General features: G+C 51.2%; 1 protein-coding gene across 8 annotated transcripts in view; it reads right to left on the bottom strand.

The window, feature by feature from the left end:
• LOC121459150 (teneurin-4) overlaps positions 1 to 17,938 on the bottom strand; it is a 667,715-nt gene that overhangs the window by 186,272 nt on the left and 463,505 nt on the right. For 6 of the 8 annotated variants that reach the window (XM_041669214.1, XM_041668853.1, XM_041668705.1 and 3 more), the window contains 3 exons: positions 11,234 to 11,489; positions 1,779 to 1,877; positions 372 to 607 (listed from right to left, as the gene is read on the bottom strand). In XM_041669214.1, coding sequence (XP_041525148.1) covers positions 372 to 607; positions 1,779 to 1,877; positions 11,234 to 11,489 — 591 coding nt within the window. The remainder of the gene's footprint in view (positions 1 to 371; positions 608 to 1,778; positions 1,878 to 11,233; positions 11,490 to 17,938) is intronic. The other 2 variants (XM_041669301.1, XM_041669124.1) reach the window with 1 other exon arrangement.

Raw genomic sequence — 17,938 nt, forward strand, 5'->3', positions numbered from 1 at the left:
TGTTGCTTCTCGTGCAGGATTTCCTTGGGTTCTGACTGTATTTTAAAAACCATGACGGCTTCCACAACACACTATCAGCCACCCAGCCTGAAACCCACCCGGAGCAGTCCTGGTGGTTTCCTTTCACCCGTAGGCTCCTCTCCCGAACTGCTCCTCACCTTGGCCGTCCTGACCCAGGCACAGAGGTGAGGGTGCTCCTATGCTGTACGTCATGAACCACTCCAGGGCAAGGTTCCTTGGTACAACCTGCATCCTATGACCGTGTTGCTGGCGCGGTGCCTTTGGTGACCCCAGGTGCTTTGGTGGCCACCCTCTGGGACAAAGGGGCATCACGGGGAGCTGGGAGGTGGGGGTGGGGAGAACGTGCTTACCCACAAAGTACGCGAGCAGGATGACCAGGGTAGCCGAGATGACGATGGCGCTCAGGGCGGCACACTTCCAGTTGCAATACTTGGAGGGCTTCTTGAGGTTAAAGGCCGGCCGGGAGAAGGTGCTGCGGGGCAGGGGCCGGGGTGGGGGCGAGTACACGGTGCTAGACGTCAGGGGGTACCCTGGGGATGTGGTGCAGAAGAGCGGGGAGGTGCCTCCTGGCTTGAAGAGGAAGTGCCTGTGGATGGAGAGAGGCGGGAAGGTGTCAGCATCTGCCTGCCAACCAGGCGCCCAGGCCAACCTGCAGGAGAGACGCACGGAAGAAGAGACATGCAGAGAAGCCTGGAGAAAGAGAGAGAGAGAGAGAATCATCACAGGGAAGATGACAGGGTCAGGAAAAGTCACGAACCGGACCACAAACGGGGCACAAGAAGACACGTTTCCACAGAGCACTAATAGGACAGGAAGCCCCACCCGAGGCAGAAGGCACTACTCACTCAACAGAGGTTGCCCTGAAGTCCTTTTCCTGGGAACTGTGGAGCTGGGGTAGGGGGATGGTTCTTGGGAAATAAACTCTGTTTTCTAAAATCATTACAATAGCTTAGGGGTGTCTAAAGTCCAGCCTGTCTCCTGGAGGTCATTGTTATTATTTTTTTTTTTCTGTTGTTCTAATACCTGCATTCCAGTGCACCTTGGTAAGGCACTGGAAGCCCTTCTTTTTAAATGGAGCTTTGCTGGGGTAGAAGTCAAGGAGTCACCATAAGTTCTGCCCATGGCTGGTAACAATGCCCTCACAGCCTCAGGAGCCCTAGCTGCAGTGCTACTTGAAAGCTATGTGGAGGAAAGACGGGCAGCTCCATCCTGTAGCCCAGCCGCAATCTTGAAGGCAGTGGAGAATGTCAAAGCACATGATTGTGGCCGAATCATGAAAAATCCTGCATAACATGGCCCGAACCGTAGCCATGGGAGGACTTGTGCAAACCCTGTGTGGACTGCGTGATTTGTACCGCATGGCCTTGGAATCTTAGGACAAACCCACTCCTCACAGGCTAGAAGACATTCGGACCACAGAATATACACTCGAGGCCAGAATACGTGAGACACAGGGCCTGTGCTGTATAAAAACTGCGACATGAGATGGTTTCCAGAATGGCGAAGGCAGCCGATGGGAAGCTGAGAGCTGCATATTAACAAGACCGCTGTTAATATGCCGGGGGTGGGGGTGGGGCAGGGTATTCCAAGGACAGACTTCGCAAGTGGAACGTGGACTTGGGGAATGTTCATGCAACATGACATCGCTTCTCCCAGGAGTTCCCAGGGAAAGGTCTCAGGGGTTTGCATGCAAGTGCAGGGGCCACACGGAGAGCACACACGAAGGAGGAGCATGGGGGGGGGGAGGTGCCACCTACCCGTCACTGTAAGCCCCATCATGGCGGGAGGCGCTGAGAATGTCCATCTCAATGAGGTTGTCCTGCAATGTCCCTAGGAATGGCTGCTTGCCTAGGTTTCTACACACACATGGAGACATGAATGAAGCCATGAGTCATGCATGCATCGATGAAGGGGAGAGTATAGAAACAAATGAAGAGTGACTGTCGGGTGCGGCTGTGCGTGAGGCCAGCGGGAATGAAGGGTCCAGGCAACAGGTCGGTGTGCAAAGCCACAGGTGCACAGCATCCAGAGGGGGCGCTCTCTATACAAACCCGCGTGGCTGGAAGCTGTGTGTATCCCAACTCCAGTTCTCAGCTGGGAGGACTGGAAGGTGCCCAGCAGTGGGCTAGGCACATTATATGCATTTTCTCAAATTTCCAAACTAGATGCTATGCAAGGAAGTCAGGGTGATCCCAGTACTACAGATGAGGGCACCAGGATAGGGAACTGTAGTGGGATTCACCAAGGTCACCAGCAACAAGGTTCAAAGCAAGGATTTGAACTTGTTTATCTGGATCGACAGCCCAACGTTCTCTATTTGACTCCCTCCACATCTGCTAAAGCAACATCTGGAAACACCCACTTGACTTCTCTGAAGATACGAGAGCACCGAGCACCTGTGGCCCCTGTCTTCTAAAGAAGGAGAATATTCTGGAGGGTCGTACCCTGCCCAGGTCCTGCAGAGCCACAGGGACTCAGTTGGTGCACTGAGATAGAGCAACAAATCTGGATTTTTCTTAAGTCCCTGTGGATGAGGACCTGGTTAGAGTCTCACCATCCCTCAGCTTGTGTGGGAACAGGGTGGTAACTGCTTAGCAAGGAAGACAGTTCCCTGAAGACACAGGCAGGGCCTTTGTCCATGAGGGCAGGGCCATGCTTATGCATTCTGCTGACTGTGCCCCGAATGTAGCAGCCCGGGTCCCAACTGTACCTGCTAGGTGATGCCATTCGCTCTCAGGTGCCCTGGATCCCACTTCCAGCTAGTTTCAGGACTGCTGCCTCACGGTAAGGCATACCAGAGGGAGGAGAGACGGCAGCAAGCCAGCTCTGGGCTCTAGTCCTGCCAAGGAACCCTTCTGCCTCTTACCCAGCCTTAGAACACAGTATTCCAATGCAAAGACTTCTTGATGTGTGACTCTGGGTAAAAATCTCCACTGCTTTCCACCATTTTTTCTCCGTGCTGGTGACTACAGCACTAAGATGCTTAGGTGGCTATGGGGTCGCCTGAGATGATGCTCAACGCGATGGATGCCCTATCCTGAAGCCACCACACACGGTCTGCTGTTCAAGGAGCTCTGTGAGTGACTTACACGTATTCTCCACCCCATTCCTATCAAGTCAGCTCTGTCATCGCCCCTTTCAGCTGGTGGGGCACAGCTAAGAGAAGCAACTTTCCTGAGGTCTGATCACAGGGTGAGTAGGTGGTGAGTTTATCCCGGAACGGGCTTGCGAGGCCCAAACCTCAGGCCGTCTGGGCTGCAACTCTGTGTACTCAACACAGTTCAACTTATGCCTGCCACCTTCTCAAATCATAGAGAGGGATGTGGAGGTCCCGTGTCACTATCACTAACACCCCAGGGACAGTGGAGTAGAAAGCGACACTGTTTTGCAACTGGGATGTTGATAATGAGGCACTAGTGGGCCTTGTCCTATGTAGAGTCACCAGGTTCTGGGCCACCACTGCAAGGTTTTCCTGTCACGAGGCTCCCAGTGCCTGGGACAGGGGTTGGCAGTTAGCGTTGTAGATGAGAGGCCTGAATGACAAGGCAGATCTAAATTCAGGCCCCAGCTCCATCCTTCATCTGCCCGAGGCAGATAATCCCTCTGAGAATCTATCAAAGAGTGGTAACTGCTCACTTACACAACCAGAAGTGAAGATGTGGATCTTTTCTCTGCTCTTAACCCTCCCCAGCCCTTCCCAGGCCTACGAGATCTTACATGATCTGGTTTGGTTTGCTCCTCCAGAGTCATGTTCCTCGTACAGATACACTGACTTCCTTGCCTCTGTCAAACAAGCTAAGCCCGAGCTGTCTGGTGAATATTCCCATAGATCAGAACTCCTTCCACAGCAATGGCTTCTCTCCTGCTCACAGCAGCTCCCAGTCTTTCTCCCCAGCCACTCACTGACTCCTTGTGCTGCTTTAGTACACGTCCACACACACACACGCACGCACGCACACACACACATACACTGCATCAATCCATGTGAGAAAACAAAGCAGTGCAAGAGCTCAGGGCTCAGGAATGTTGATGGGAACACGGGGTGCTGGTTTGCACAGTATGTCTCTTCCAGTTCTATGAGGCAGTTGTCCTTTCTGTCGGGCTTGTTGCTATGTGCCTGGAGGAGAAGACTGACTGGTACACACATGCAGTCACTAGACAGATCTGAGCTGAGTGCTGCTGGATGCAGGATATGCAGAAGGAAGTCTGCCCGGCGTATGGCAGGCACATAGATCCTAGAGACAGCAGCAGGCGGTGGTTATTATTATCTCCTCTAGTCTCTTGTTTTGAGGAGGATTTTTGGACTCTCTGCATACTACCTCCCCTGGCATGAGGAGGCCCCACAGTGTCCGCTCAGAGGACCTAAACAGAGTTCTGCTGCCTTTCTGCATTGATGCTGGCTGTACAGCCTGTTTCTGGGAGCACTTGGGAGTTGGCCATCAGCCTACATTTCACAGAGTCAAGGCTGTACCTCGTAATCACCAAACATAAACAAATAAGCATGTTTTTAAAAAGGCCAAGAAATAAGACCAAAACGTTAATGATAGGATATTTCCAGTGCCCAGGTCAAGTGATTTGTATCTTTAATCCGTGTGTCTGTATGCATGTTCGTGTGTCCTGAGGCATGTTCATGTGTGCTGGTTGGGTGATAACCTTGGGTGCCGAGCCTTAGGCATCATTCCTAATTTTTTCCCCTTTGAGACAGAGTCTCTCGCTGGCCTGGAGCTTGCTAATTAAGTGAGCCAGTGAGCTCTAGGGATCATCTGTCTGTTTCCCCAGCAGTGGGATTACAGTGTGTACTATCACACCCTGAATTTTTATGTGGGTTCTGGGGATCAAGCCACGTCTTCGTGCTTGGAGAGTGAGTGCCTGCCTGCCTGAGCCCTCCCCAGCCCTATTTTAACATTTACCATTTAAAAGGAAACGTGTTTTAAAGGGAAGAGTGCTGACAAGCGTCACTTAGGAGCACAGAGCCGGAAGATAAGGAGACAGGCAACAGGGCAGAGTGAAGGATTTCTCCCGCTACCTTGTGATGGATCTTCCAAAAGTGCTTCTGTTAGCATGCCAACCTGGACATTCGTCATTTAGGTCACTTAGGGATGGGAGGACACAAACACTTGCCGGAAGTGATGGTGGTTCAGACTGCTGCTGCTGCGGTGAGACCACCTTACTCTGCGCTTGCAAAACTGTTTAGTTCCTGCCAATGGAGGCCTTGAGAAGCCCCTTCATTTTTTACTTATTTTTGAGACAGGGTCTTGCTATGTAGCCTCAAACCCACCATCCTCACACTTTAGCCTTCTGATTGCTTGTGCCCCCTCACCTGGCCTGAGAAGACACTTGAACGTGATCAGGAAGTTGACTTTGGACAGAGGCTAGATGCAAGGACTTCAGAAGACGGCCCAGGTGTTCTAGCCTCCCCGTGTGCTGGCTGTGGGATCTTAGGCAAGTCTCTTAATTCAGACCCTTCCTCTCTAGACGGGAGGAGGCGGTGTGTGTGCTCATAAGACCACTCATGCGGGAAAGAGTTAAAATGAAGCGGTCCTGAGTCTGCCTAAGACTGGCCCTCGTTGGTATCTGAGGTGCGGGCCTCAGGAGGGTTCCCTGTGTGAACTGCTAAGGCCCACTGGGCACACACTTCGTCTTCAACCTACTGCTGCAGCCATGTTTTTCTTCCAGGAGGCTGTAATTTCAGTATGTCCCAGGCAGAGGTAGTCCATATGGCGACCCTTATTATAACCTAGGGCACTGGGTCCCTACTGTGCCTCCTGCCTCGCAGCGTTCTATGCCTACCACGGTTTCGCTTGGGAAGCAGAGTGTGCCTGTTCTGCACGGCTGCACTGGGCACAGCCTCTGGAACCTGGAGCTTGGTTAGAAGCCCTCTACCTCACTCCGTAGATCTTGGCTCTGCCAATCTTGTTTCCCATTCTTCCCCGGCAGTGAATGCAGAGCTGCGCTCATGACCATATCATGAGCCCTGTTAGCCATTCCCCAAATCTGGAGTGGTCCTGGAGACTTCCAACATGCCATTTGTGGGGAAGCTGCGAGGATTAAGGGGTTCTATGTGGGAGGGATTCTCATTAGCACCTGGCAGCCCCCAGGGAGGTCTCCGAGAGGGTCAGTCATGGGTACGGATGCTCTCCAGCACACAGAATGATGTCATCTTCTTTGCTTGGTGCGCATGCTCATTTAAGCATCATCCATGGTGCCTGTCTTCCCTTCGCAGGTCCACCTCCCTCTGGGAGCTTCTTGCACGGCAGTGGCATTTGCCTTATATGGGATCTTACACACAGCTGAGATCACATCACCCAGGGACAGAGAAGACTGCCCATTCTGACTCTGCAGTGTTCATTTTACAGATGAACTAAGGAGGCTCAGGCAGGGTGGATGACTTTCTGGGCTCGCCCTGACCCATCCCTGTGCCTCATTTGGGGAACCACAGTAGGCTTGGCCTAGAGACTGTAGGGTGGCCTCATCCCTGAGGTTACATGGGCGGTTTCTCAAATTCAGTATGACCACAAAATGGGCTCCAGGCTCCTGAACCATGGCCGGGATGAGCTGAGGCAGAGCAGAGGTCTGGCAGCCTTCTGTTTAGGCTTTCCCCTCATTCAGCAGGAGCCTGATGCGTTATTAATCAGACAGTCCCTGTGAAATCAATTAAAAGCTTGATGCCACAGTCTGTCAAAGAAGTGGCTCAGAGGTTGGGGACCCTTCGACACATGGCTCCACAGAAGAACCACAGACACGTCTATAGGGCATACTCCAGGTCTAGGGAGTGCAAGTGGGTCCAGGCTCCTCCCTGGAGGACTCAGTGAACCGAGGGGATTGGCAGAGGTACAAGGGTATAAGAAGGGAGTGAGTCTCCAGAAGTCCCCTCTCGCCAGCCTTCTGCAAACCTTCTTTTTCTGCCAGGAGGAAATAGAATCTCTCCTGGTCATCCTACCAGCTGCTATGGGAAGCTGTCCCTTTTCAAGTGTCAGTCAAGCATATCTGGTCACCCCTCTGTCCCATCATCACTCTTTTTACCTGTGTGTTCATATTTTAAGCCCCCCACCGTGCTGTGACAAGCACTGTGTCTTGTGCTGGGGACCCTACAGTAACTGGATCACAGCGTGTCTCCCAGCTTCCTCTGTCATGACCATCTGAGGCAAGAGGTTGTTTTCTTTGCTCTCTTAGCACACAGTAGGCACCTGGTGAGTATTTACTGATAATGAGAACCGCTGTGAGTTAGTGGGAGCCCCTAAGATGGTTGGTCTCAATGTAACCGCTGGAAAAGTCTGATAATGGAGGAGGGTGGGTTAGAGATGGCTGCCAAAGCTTTGATTCTTCTCCCACTGGGAAGTGGGGTTCAATCCCTCTCCTCTTGAATCTGGCTGGCCCATGACAATGTCAGTCGACAAATAAGAGCAGAATTGACAATAGGCCAGGTCTAGACTAAACTTCTCAGAGGATCAACGGCTTCTGTCTCCATACCTTGGGACTCCGATGCACACAGAATGAAGGACAATTATCCCATTCAGAGGATCATAAGCAGAGGTCCCAAGGTACCTTAGGGATGAAGGAGTTCCACAGACAAGGGAAAGGCATGTAATGTGTGCTAAAGATGAGTTGACACTATTAATACCACGTGGAGCAGGAGAGCCGTACATCCAAGTCCTTCCCTATCTCCTGACTTTCCTGTGAAGGACAAACTACACGTTGCCCTTGTCACTAAATTGGGAGGCATTTGTCATGTAGCAGTGACAACTGGGACCAGAAACCACGATTGTTTTCAGGGGTGCAAATGCACAAGGTGTAGGTCCACTAGTGAGCGGTAGGGTGGAAGTTTGGGGGGGATGTACCTGACCCCGAGGACTGTGCCTCTCGATGATGAACAGCCTGTCACATTCTCAGGACACCAGGCCACACGTTTACAAAGCAGTGAGGGGACAGACCCTGTCCTCTTCCTTCCTCTGTTGGGAAGGGACTCATGGCTACTTTCTCAATGACTTATTCCTTCACAGAGTTGACACAGGGGAGCAGAGCTTTATGAACATACAAGAAATATCTCTGACAGTGTGGTTGCTCGATGCCCGGCACTGTATGTGTGTCTCTTACGTTTGCTTCTTTCCAACCTCTTGGAAAAAAGATAATTTTTATCCTAATCTGTCAAGGAAGAAGCCAAGGCTTGGGTATATTGAATAACTTGCTCAGCCAGCCGATGTGTTTAACGTACGGGTCTCGTGTGGCTGAAGATAGCTATGGATCACCCGATGAGACCAACGTTAACATGCAGAATTCTCATGGCATCGTCGAGCAGGGTTGGTACTGCTCTTAGTTTGGGGGCTATCTGTAGATGCACAGAGCTCTGGGGTCACAGAGGAAGCCTCTTCAGCTGTTCAGCTGGGCTGCAGGAGTAAGTAGGACTCAGCTAGACCAAGAGGTGAAGAAGAGGGCACGTCCAGTGGGCGTACAAGACCCGTGCAGAAGTCTGAAAGGGCACAGACTTGGAGAAGGCTTACATGCATGTCCTCAATATTAAATACATGCACTCTAACTATATATAATGATGGTGTGCTGCATGTGTGTTGATGGATTATGAGAGGGTGTGCATGCCCGTATGTGCCTTTTGGCAGATCAAGGTGGTATTTTTCTTCTTGCTTATCTTATTTGCTAGCTCTCTATGGTGGTTATTAATTATCTGAATGATAATGACAGATGAAAGCCCAGTTTCACTCATTCTAAGCAATGGAGACAGGAGGACAGAGGATCAGCGAGGCAGGCACGTTCTAGCCGATGGGCAGGGGAGGGGAGGTGGGACAATCTTTTCTTTTTTTTTTTTTTAAGAAAAAAACCTTTATAGTCCAGGTCTTTTATTTCTTTTTGTACATCAGGCCATGAATTCGTAGGGAATGGGCTCCAGCAGCTCAGGCTCCTTCCCGTTAGTCCTCACGAAGTGTGCTTCTCTGGGTGGAGCAGGCTGGCGCTTCAGCTGAACCCAGGTGCCCTTCTCTTTGGCTTCCTTTTTCTTCTGGTCGTTCTCCTTCACCCGCTTCAGGAAGCTGTCTCTGCTCTTCGAGTGCTTGATGTGTTCAATCCGCACATTAATTCTCTTGGCAAGAATCTTGCCCTTAACTTGCTTGTTTACAATGATGCCCACAGCATGCTGGGTGACATTGTAGACTCTTCCGGTTTTGCCATGGTAACATTTATGGGGCATTCCTTTTTGAACAGTGCCCATTCCCTTGATGTCAACAATATCGCCCTTCTTGTAGATTCGCATGTACGTGGCCAAAGGAACAACTCCATGTTTCCTAAAGGGCCTAGAGAACATATAGCGAGTGCCCCTCCTCTTTCCCTTTGTGTTTGTCATTTTGGCGAGTTACTGAAAGATGGCTACCGCGGCCGAAGAGGTGGGACAATCTTTACATCACATATTGACTATCTGGGACACCTCTCTCGGTGCCCCTCTCCTGCCTCTCTTCCCCTTGAGAAACTTACAGACTCACGGGAAAAGGTCCTACTTTGCTCCCCAAATGAACACCCAAGCAGAGAACAGCCTCCATGATCCATGCAGATAACCAGAGCCACTGATTGGCTGCTGGTCTCCATCAGCCATGTCCCACTCGATAAATACTGAAGATAACGGAGACTTGACTGGATACCTGGGGTGGGATGATAACAGTCCACCCTGTGATTGATGTGAGCGAGAGAGACATTTCAAAGGATGTGGATGGACAGACAGGGTAATCAAAAAAAAGATACCGGCCGGGGTGGGTCCTGGTAGGCTCACATCTCTGACAAACTCGGGTTTGGAAAAGTGGTTCAACAAGTACAAAATGTGACCAAAGGGTTGTGATTTTTCTCTTGCAGATCCCATGAGCTCAATGTGCTGATGCTGTCATCATGATTGTTGGGGGTCTGCAGAGGAGGGTGGGTGTAACTTTTGTGTGTAGGCTAATTTCCCTTCCTCGGGCGTGGTTTGGCTTTGTGGTCCTCACGAAGAACAGGAGTTTGGGAAGGGAAAACCTATGTGTGCCATTTCTCTCTCTCTCTCTCTCTCTCTCTCTCTCTCTCTCTCTGTGTGTGTGTGTGTGTGTGTGTGAGAGAGAGAGAGAGAGAGAGAGAGAGAGAGAGAGAGAGAGAGATGGTGGAGGAGGAGATTTGCTGGACCAGCCTGGAATGTGTCATCTATGATTTGGAGAGCAGAGAAAGAGGCGTGCCCAAAGCGCTCTGCTCGGGTGTTAGAGTGACAGATGATCTGATTCTCTTTTTATTTTCCTATGATTTCTTAAGTGGTTGCATGGTTTTTATAAACACGCACACACACACACACACACACACACACACCCCGTTTGGAAAACAGTGGCTAAGCATGGTGGAGGAAGATGGCGGCAGGCCTGAGCTGAAGGAAACACCCCATGGCAAATCCTGCAGGAAGGGAATGAGCCGCAGGGTAACAGTACTGGACGGAGGGTCTGGTGCCCTGAGTTCAAGTCCTAGTCATGCATTGTACCAGCCTCCTGTGTCTCCTGTGTGACCTGAGCTGGCCACAGAGCCACTGATTCTCACCTTCCCGAACTCCTGAATGAGGACATCATGCGATGTATGCAGAATACATGGAATCACCACATGCAAGCCTGTGCTAGTGATGCTAATGGAAACCCTTGGGAACTATCTGGGTACAGAAGGGCCAACAGACCAGGAAGCAAGAAGGGAAGGGGAGACTGACCTTCACAGAGTCCTTTCATAGTCCAGACAGGTGGGATGCTAGCCATAGAGCAATGAAATCACATCCAACTGGCTGAGCTAAGGACCCAGACAAAATGGAACCGAGTGCCTGCCTTGTCCTATACTCAGGCTACCTCCTTTGTACGTTTCTTGCCCACTTTTACAAAAGCCTTACCTAACTCGCTGCATTGCCATTGTGTAGACAAGGCAAGCAACGTCCATGAGCTTATCAACTTGACCAATGGCATACCTTTAGGAAGCAGCAGGCTAGCGCTGGGCCTCGGCTCTGGTGGAATCGAGAATCCCAGCCTTCCCCAGCTCTCTCCTACCACTGGAGAGTCCCAGCCCAAGACAAGGCATTTCCTATCAGCTTCTCCAAAGATACAGGAGGTAGAGACACCGTCCCTACTGCCCTGGCCACCAACAGGCCCTAGACCCTGGTTGGTCTGTCCTCTGCCTACCCAGCCCACCCATGCCCTCCCAGCCTTGGTCCACTGGGACCCACCTGGTCTCCAGTGGGATGTTACTGTTGAGCAGCCAGTTGTCCTGGGCATGGGTTGGCTCCTGTGCGCTGCCTGCCGGGGGCTCCCCGGAGAGTGAGTGGTCTGTGGGTGCCGGGCTGGGGTTGCTCCTGGGGGTGAAGTTGCCCCTGTTCAAGGAGTTGATGGAGGCCGCATGGTGCTGGTTGGGGGTATGGGCGTGGGGGAGTGGTGGCGGTGGCGTCCGGAGCCGAGGGTGGTTCTGCAGGCCGCTGGGGTGATCTGGGGGAACAAGCAGTCATGGTCAATGGGCTGCTGGCTGGGCGCCACCCCTGGCTGGAGGAACAGCCACAGAGGACTGAACAAGACCGCAGGGGTGAGAATGAATGTGTCTGGCACTAGCAAATTACACGTTAATTCATTCAGTCAAATTTGTGCTCCACGGGTACTTCTGAGTTCCTTCCGTTCTACATGTGTGTTGAGAGAGAGAGAACAGACGCGAGCCTGTGAGAGTCTAGCCGCCTGTGCTGATGACCCGATTCCTGTCCACAACTTCACTTTTGTCTCTCAGACTTTCGTGGGTTTTGTCTTTAGAGTATAGTCTCACACCTGTGACCTCCTCACCTGGGAGTGAGTGTGTCTGAGACGGAAGTTCTGGTGCCCTGACCCAGACTTACTGATCCAAGAACCCTGGGCTAAGGGCCCAGAATCTGACTTTACAGAGCGTCCCAATGACTGACCCACGCTTCAGTCTGATAGTCACCGACCCTGGGAACGGCGCATGGTAAATGAAGTTAGCAAGGTAAATGCGTGCAATTAGCAGGTATCTGAGAGCAGGCTCGTCTAAGAACACAGAGCCAGGGCAGAGATGACGTCTGTAGGAAGCACAGGTACCCACGGAGGTCTAGACCAGATGGCCTCCGGGAGAAGATGACATTGGGGAAGAGTGAGCTGGGTTGTGTCTGGGTGATTCAGAATTACCAGCATACTTACCGAGCACGCGCTGTGTGCCAAATGCTGGTCTGAGCCCCCACACCGATGAGGAGGTAGAGAAATCCTTTATTTAGTCCCCCTCAGTTACTCAGAGAGTGATGACAGACAGGCCTGCGGGAGACCTAAGCCACTCACAGAGGCCTCTGCTCACAGAGCTAAGCAGTGTGACAGGACAGGAAGTTGGGCGACTGGGGTCCTGTCTAGATTCTATCACTTGCTAAGCATAGAACCCCAGGTGAGTCACCTCTTTGAGCCTCAGTTTTCTCATTTGTGGAATGGGAAGTGCCTTTGGGACTGAGATGAGAGTGTTCCAATGCTAACAGCCTTGGCCGTCAATGGGAAGGAAATCCGCTAAGGGAGGATGTCCCATCTCACTGTATTTCTTAAGCATCTAACACAGATTATTGTAGTCCATGGCCAGAGGGAGTGGAAGTGCCCTTAGAGAGGAGCGTGGTGTCTGGGCTGGAACATGCTGGCTTAAAGCAAGATGCCTGCTCTGTGTCTGAGCAGGGACACCTGCCTCAGCAACTGTTTAGAAGCTCTGGATCATTGTAAAATTCTGCGGCAGTTCCAATCCATACTTTCTTTCTATAGATCTCATATTGGTCCGTCTGGCCACATATGAGATACTGTGGTTTACAAACACCAGCTTCAGTGAAGGCCACTAGAGTATCTAAGTTTTGCCAGTCTGTTTTTCCAGAAACAGCTTATGGCTCTTCTAAAAAGCTCCTTGGGTATATTTGGTAACTCATGCATATAATCCCAGAAGAAGGCTGAGACAGGAGGATTGTCTCATAGGAATCTGAAGTCAACCTGGGCTACACAGAATGATCTGTGATAGCCTGAGTTATAGTGAGACATAAGTAAGTAAATGTTTACGGTTGCCATGGTTCTCAAATATCATCTTTCATTTAACAGGTGCGGAAACCCTGAGCACCGGTGTCTCTGCTGACTGTCCCCAGCCCGAGATTCCATGGCGGTGCCCTTCCAGTGCTGAGCAGAGGAGCAGATCACAGAAAGGGACTGGGCCTTGCTGGCACACAGCTCTGAGTTCAAATTCTGTCTCTTCCACTTACAAGCTGTGACTGTGGGACGGGAAAGATGTTCCCTGCTTTCCATGCATGTTTTGATACGTGTGCATGCATGTGTGTGCGCACACATACACACACACCATGGCATAAGCATGTGTGCACACATACTGTGGCATAAATGTACACACACACATGTATAGGCACGCACATATATGTGTGCTCATACACAGGTACCCCATAAATAAATGTAAAAAATTTTAATGTATAATTTAAAAAAGAACCTATGATGTCTAACAAGTTGCTGAACTTCTCGAGTCATAGTTTCCTGGGGAATTCTTTCTAGAGATAATGGCCACCAAATATGGTTGTTTTGAGATTTGAATAAGATGCTTTATGTCAGTGCTCAGCACAGTGCCTGGCATACATCATTTTAACTACATAGTAACTATTTACTTTCCAGTGCTGCTGGCTAAACCCTGGGCCCCACGTGTTGGCAAACGTTCTGCTATAGATCTACACTCCAGTCCTGCAAACAGTAGCTGATAGATCTACTCTCCAGTCCTGCAAACAGTAGCTGATAGGTCTACACTCCAGTCCTGCAAACAGTAGCTGCTGGTCCACAGCAATGCTAAAGGAACATGAATGTATCGCCAACCCACAAAGCATTAGATGCCACCACGGGGCTGAGTCTTCAGCATTTACAACAGAAGTTCTAAAACAAAAGAAGTGAAGAGGGAGGACAGGAAAATGCCCAGCAGAAGGGCAGTGCCCTTCTCCTATGCCTGATGGATCCGGCTGTGACCAGTCCACTCGTTCCTGGGAGCCAGAAAAGTACCCGGAGCTCAACACAGATCAGGAAGTAACCGGAATCGATGGCCCTGTCCCTCAAGTGAGCTGCCTAGGGCTTCAGGTTTTCAAAGAGAAAGGCTGTTGGATGCATTCGACAGGTTTCTCAGGGCAAACACCAAATCTGTTTGTCCTGGGCTCACCGTGGACCCTGGAGGTCCCTATGGTTGGTTCAGGGGCTGATGGGTTCTCAGATGAAGATGTGCACCCCATCCCCGACAAATGTCAGTTTCAGGGTTGGCTGGTTAAGAAGAGTACAGAGCAGGGCCCAGGGGTCTCACAGAGCAGGTGCAGCTTCATCCCTGGGTCTGACAGGTGACATTAGGGCAAGTCACCACTTTCTCAGCCTCTAGCTACTACTTACTTAGCAAATGTGCATGCGCCAAAGGTGCCAATAAAAGATGGAGAGATGGTGGTCTTTTATAAGTTCAAAATAAAGATTCACAAGCATGATCAACTTGGAAATGCTCAATCTAGTTAGACAGCACCCGCTGAGAGAACTGTGTGCAGCCTCATCATACAAATATGTATTGAGGACTTACCAAGTAACAGACGCTAAAGGCTTTACTTAGGAAACCCTGCAACAGCTCCAAAAAGAAGAGGCTATTGTTATTCTTCACAGAAAGATCAAGTAACTTGCCCACATTTACACGACAGAGGGAGCCAGAATTTGAACTTCAGCAGATTGGCTCCAAGGCTGTCGTGTGAAATCCTTCACTCACGTTCATCAAGTGAGCCAGGACAGGCCAAGCACACCCAACAATGTCTGCCATACAGGGTGTATGTCACCTTGTACTCCAGCCCCTCCGGATCATCCTAGAGGCACAGATGTGAAGGCTTGACTCGAGCCCCTGGGCTCTAGGAGGCTGCAGGATAGGCGAGGTACGACCTGTGTTTGGGGGGCACTCCAGGCAGCAAGTGATGAGTGTGCACGGTGATAGAAGCCAGCTTGGCTGCTGGAGGCACACTCAGTCAACAGTATGAGTGGCTGTGAGGGGCAGTGGTGGTGGGTGAGGTAGGGACAATGGGACAGGCTGAAGTGGTGGCTGCCTGGAGGGAAGAGGCTAGAAAACCTGGTCATCATTGGAAGGGTAGGAGCTGGTGCTGGGGCCACTTTAGCACTGAGGCTGGCTGAAGATGAGGCAGGGGTGGGAGGTAGAGGACCAAGTATGGCCCAGGTCAATGGCAGATGTCTTCTTAGAAAATGAGTTGCGGTTGAGCAGGCCACGCTCATGAGAAAAGAAGCATAAACTTTCATAGCTTTGGCTCAGCCACGGGGCTCAAGTGCTGAAATTAAGAACATCAGATGGCTCCAAGAAAGGGTTCCAGGCCAGGTGCCCGCACACACCAACTCTGCCAGACCGCAGACAGGTAGGTGCCCAAGGCTCTCTTTGTGCCAGAGTTAATGATGACCCCAGTGTGCACAGCAGTCATTAATCGGGCCCCGAAGAACATCAGATACGAAAGACGATGGTATTTAATTATCATAAAACACAAAAACTCCAGCTGCCCAAGCATGCCAACAGAAAGAATTATTTGGCTTCCATTAAAATGCCATTGACCACCACTGGCTCGGGGTGGTGATGGAGAGGCGCTGAGACCTCTGCTAATGAGCCTTGGCCTGCAGGACCAATTTAGAGAGGCCGGGGAGCTCTTCGTCAGCGCAGCTGCAGCGGCATCTGATGGCCCCGCTGCTAATCTCAGTTAGGCCTCCGCGGTTTATTTAACTTGAGTTCCACCTTCTGTCACCTGGCAAAGACACGAGACAGTAACTGGCAAACTGTAAGGTCCCAAGGAAGGCTCAGAGAGAACTGCCATGGACCCTGATCTAAAAGCGAGCCCTGGTGTGAGTGGGAGGTGAGGGGTAGATCTCTGGGCGTGGTTTCCCTTCGTTCACTTTCCCCCTGTGTGAAATGCTTGCTGCTCACTTTCACCAAGGTCACTCCTGTGGGCAGCGGACGGGAATTCTCAGTCGTAGCTGGTCTGACGCACTAGATGGACTTAGAGAGAGGGACGGGCCCTGGAGGTGGGGCAGCCCCTGCAGAACTTTCCTTGCAGGGAGTAACACAGACTGGAGGTTGCAAGACGGCTGCTTGACTTTCTCACTGACGTGAGGCAGAGCAAAACCCCAGACTATGGCAATGCTTGGCATCATTCAGGTCGGAACAGTGAGGCAGCACACACCAAAGCTCCTCTGCCTGATACAGAGACTCCTACGAGGGGGCTGGAAACGAGGAAGGGGTGTTTCTCGGAGTCTGAGCGGCTGCCCTGGCAGAACACAGTTAGGAAAGCTGACGAATTCGGACTGGTGAGCCCATCCTTGGGACATGCGCTGCGGCGGCACTGGGAGGGTCGACAGCTACTTTACTGCTTGCTCTGAGCTCTAGACCGTCCTCTGCCCTTCTCTGACCCTTTAAGACAGCGTGCTTGAGATTCCCTTGTCCTTGAGCTGAATTCCAAGACTGGATTATCGGTCTCAGGTGAACCTGTGATAATTTGCTCACGAACATCTGGTTGCAAAAGATACCCCAGCATGCCGTGCGTGGGATATACTGTATTGGCCAGGTATCAAATAAGGTGAAAGCGAAGAACGGGTTGCTTCCTGCTTCTATGCCTCTTGCAGGCTTCCCTCTGGACTTGTGAGCACTGCTGTCAACAGAGGCCAGCTGGGCAGGAACTGTCACAGATTTGTTGGAAAAGGCCAGCTGAAGCCGGAAGCAGTGGAGGTAGGGTGTCATTTCTGGGTGCATGCATTCCTTCAACTTAAATCTACGTCTACCTAGAGGCTGAGTTTGTTCTGGGAGAGCTTTCTGGCTGTCAGGCGAGCTGTCCCTTCCTGTCGCTGTCACCTTTGCAGCCTTTTCAAAAATGGTTTGTCCCCTAAACAGTCAGGTCAAGGCCTGAATCAACAAAGGCCGCAGTTGATAGGTAAGGCAGGAGGGAGTGTGTGTGTGTGTGTCTGTGTGCATGCTTCCACTCAGGAGTGCCTGTGTGTGTTCAGCAGGAGGTGTGCTGGAACAGATACACAGCCTGTGGAATGCAGAGCACCAAGAACAAGGACGGTCTACTGTCAGTCTCTGCGATAGGTAGAGACGGCCGAGGGGAGATTCCCAGACAGGATCATCTCAACACTGGAGGGTGCCCCTCTGCTGGGCTAATCAGCGCTTCCCTGACTTCCTGAGGTATGGAATGGTCCCAGAGAACAGGTGGAGGACCAATCCTGTCAGTCTGGGAAAAGGTAGAGCTTAAAGACAGTGTGAGCATGTCTAGAAGCCTGCTAAGAGCTTAGGACTAGTTTTCCAAGCCTCATAGATTTGTTCATACAGTCTACATGCCAGGAAGTTAAATGCCCAGTTTTACCCCATGTAGCAGAGTTCTAGACTAAAGAACTTCTCAGTATGGCTACTAACTCACTCATGACTTTGGATGGGCCTCAATTTGTGCATGAGGAAAATGGGATTCCTCTATTCAACAGAGGATCTCTGGTAGTCTCTGCCAGGCTCTGACAGTTTGAGTCCTAGTGATATCCCTTTGCTCCTCTTAGGGAATGTCCTAGAAAGAAGACAGCCGGATGGGCGCTCCTGCTGCCCTCAAACAGACTGAGCTCTGAAGAGGAGTGGACTGTCTCCATGGAGACTTCAACAGGGGGAAATCCAGACCAGGCCAGAGAAGAACAAGAAGCCTTCTAGGAAAGGTTTCACGGTCAAGTCCATCTGAGCCCCTCAAGCAGCTGTTTCAGACACAGCTTTTCATGTACTGCTCTGACTGGAAGGCCATGTCGCCTGCATTATCACGCTGACTCAAATTAGAAGCTGCCCCTTCCAAGTTTTCTGTGACTCCCTTCTCCTTACTTTGAGGTGG

Source organism: Microtus oregoni, unplaced genomic scaffold (assembly GCF_018167655.1).
Source record: "Microtus oregoni isolate MIOR12 unplaced genomic scaffold, Mior012 000000F_ref0000247, whole genome shotgun sequence".
NCBI lineage: Eukaryota > Metazoa > Chordata > Mammalia > Rodentia > Cricetidae > Microtus > Microtus oregoni.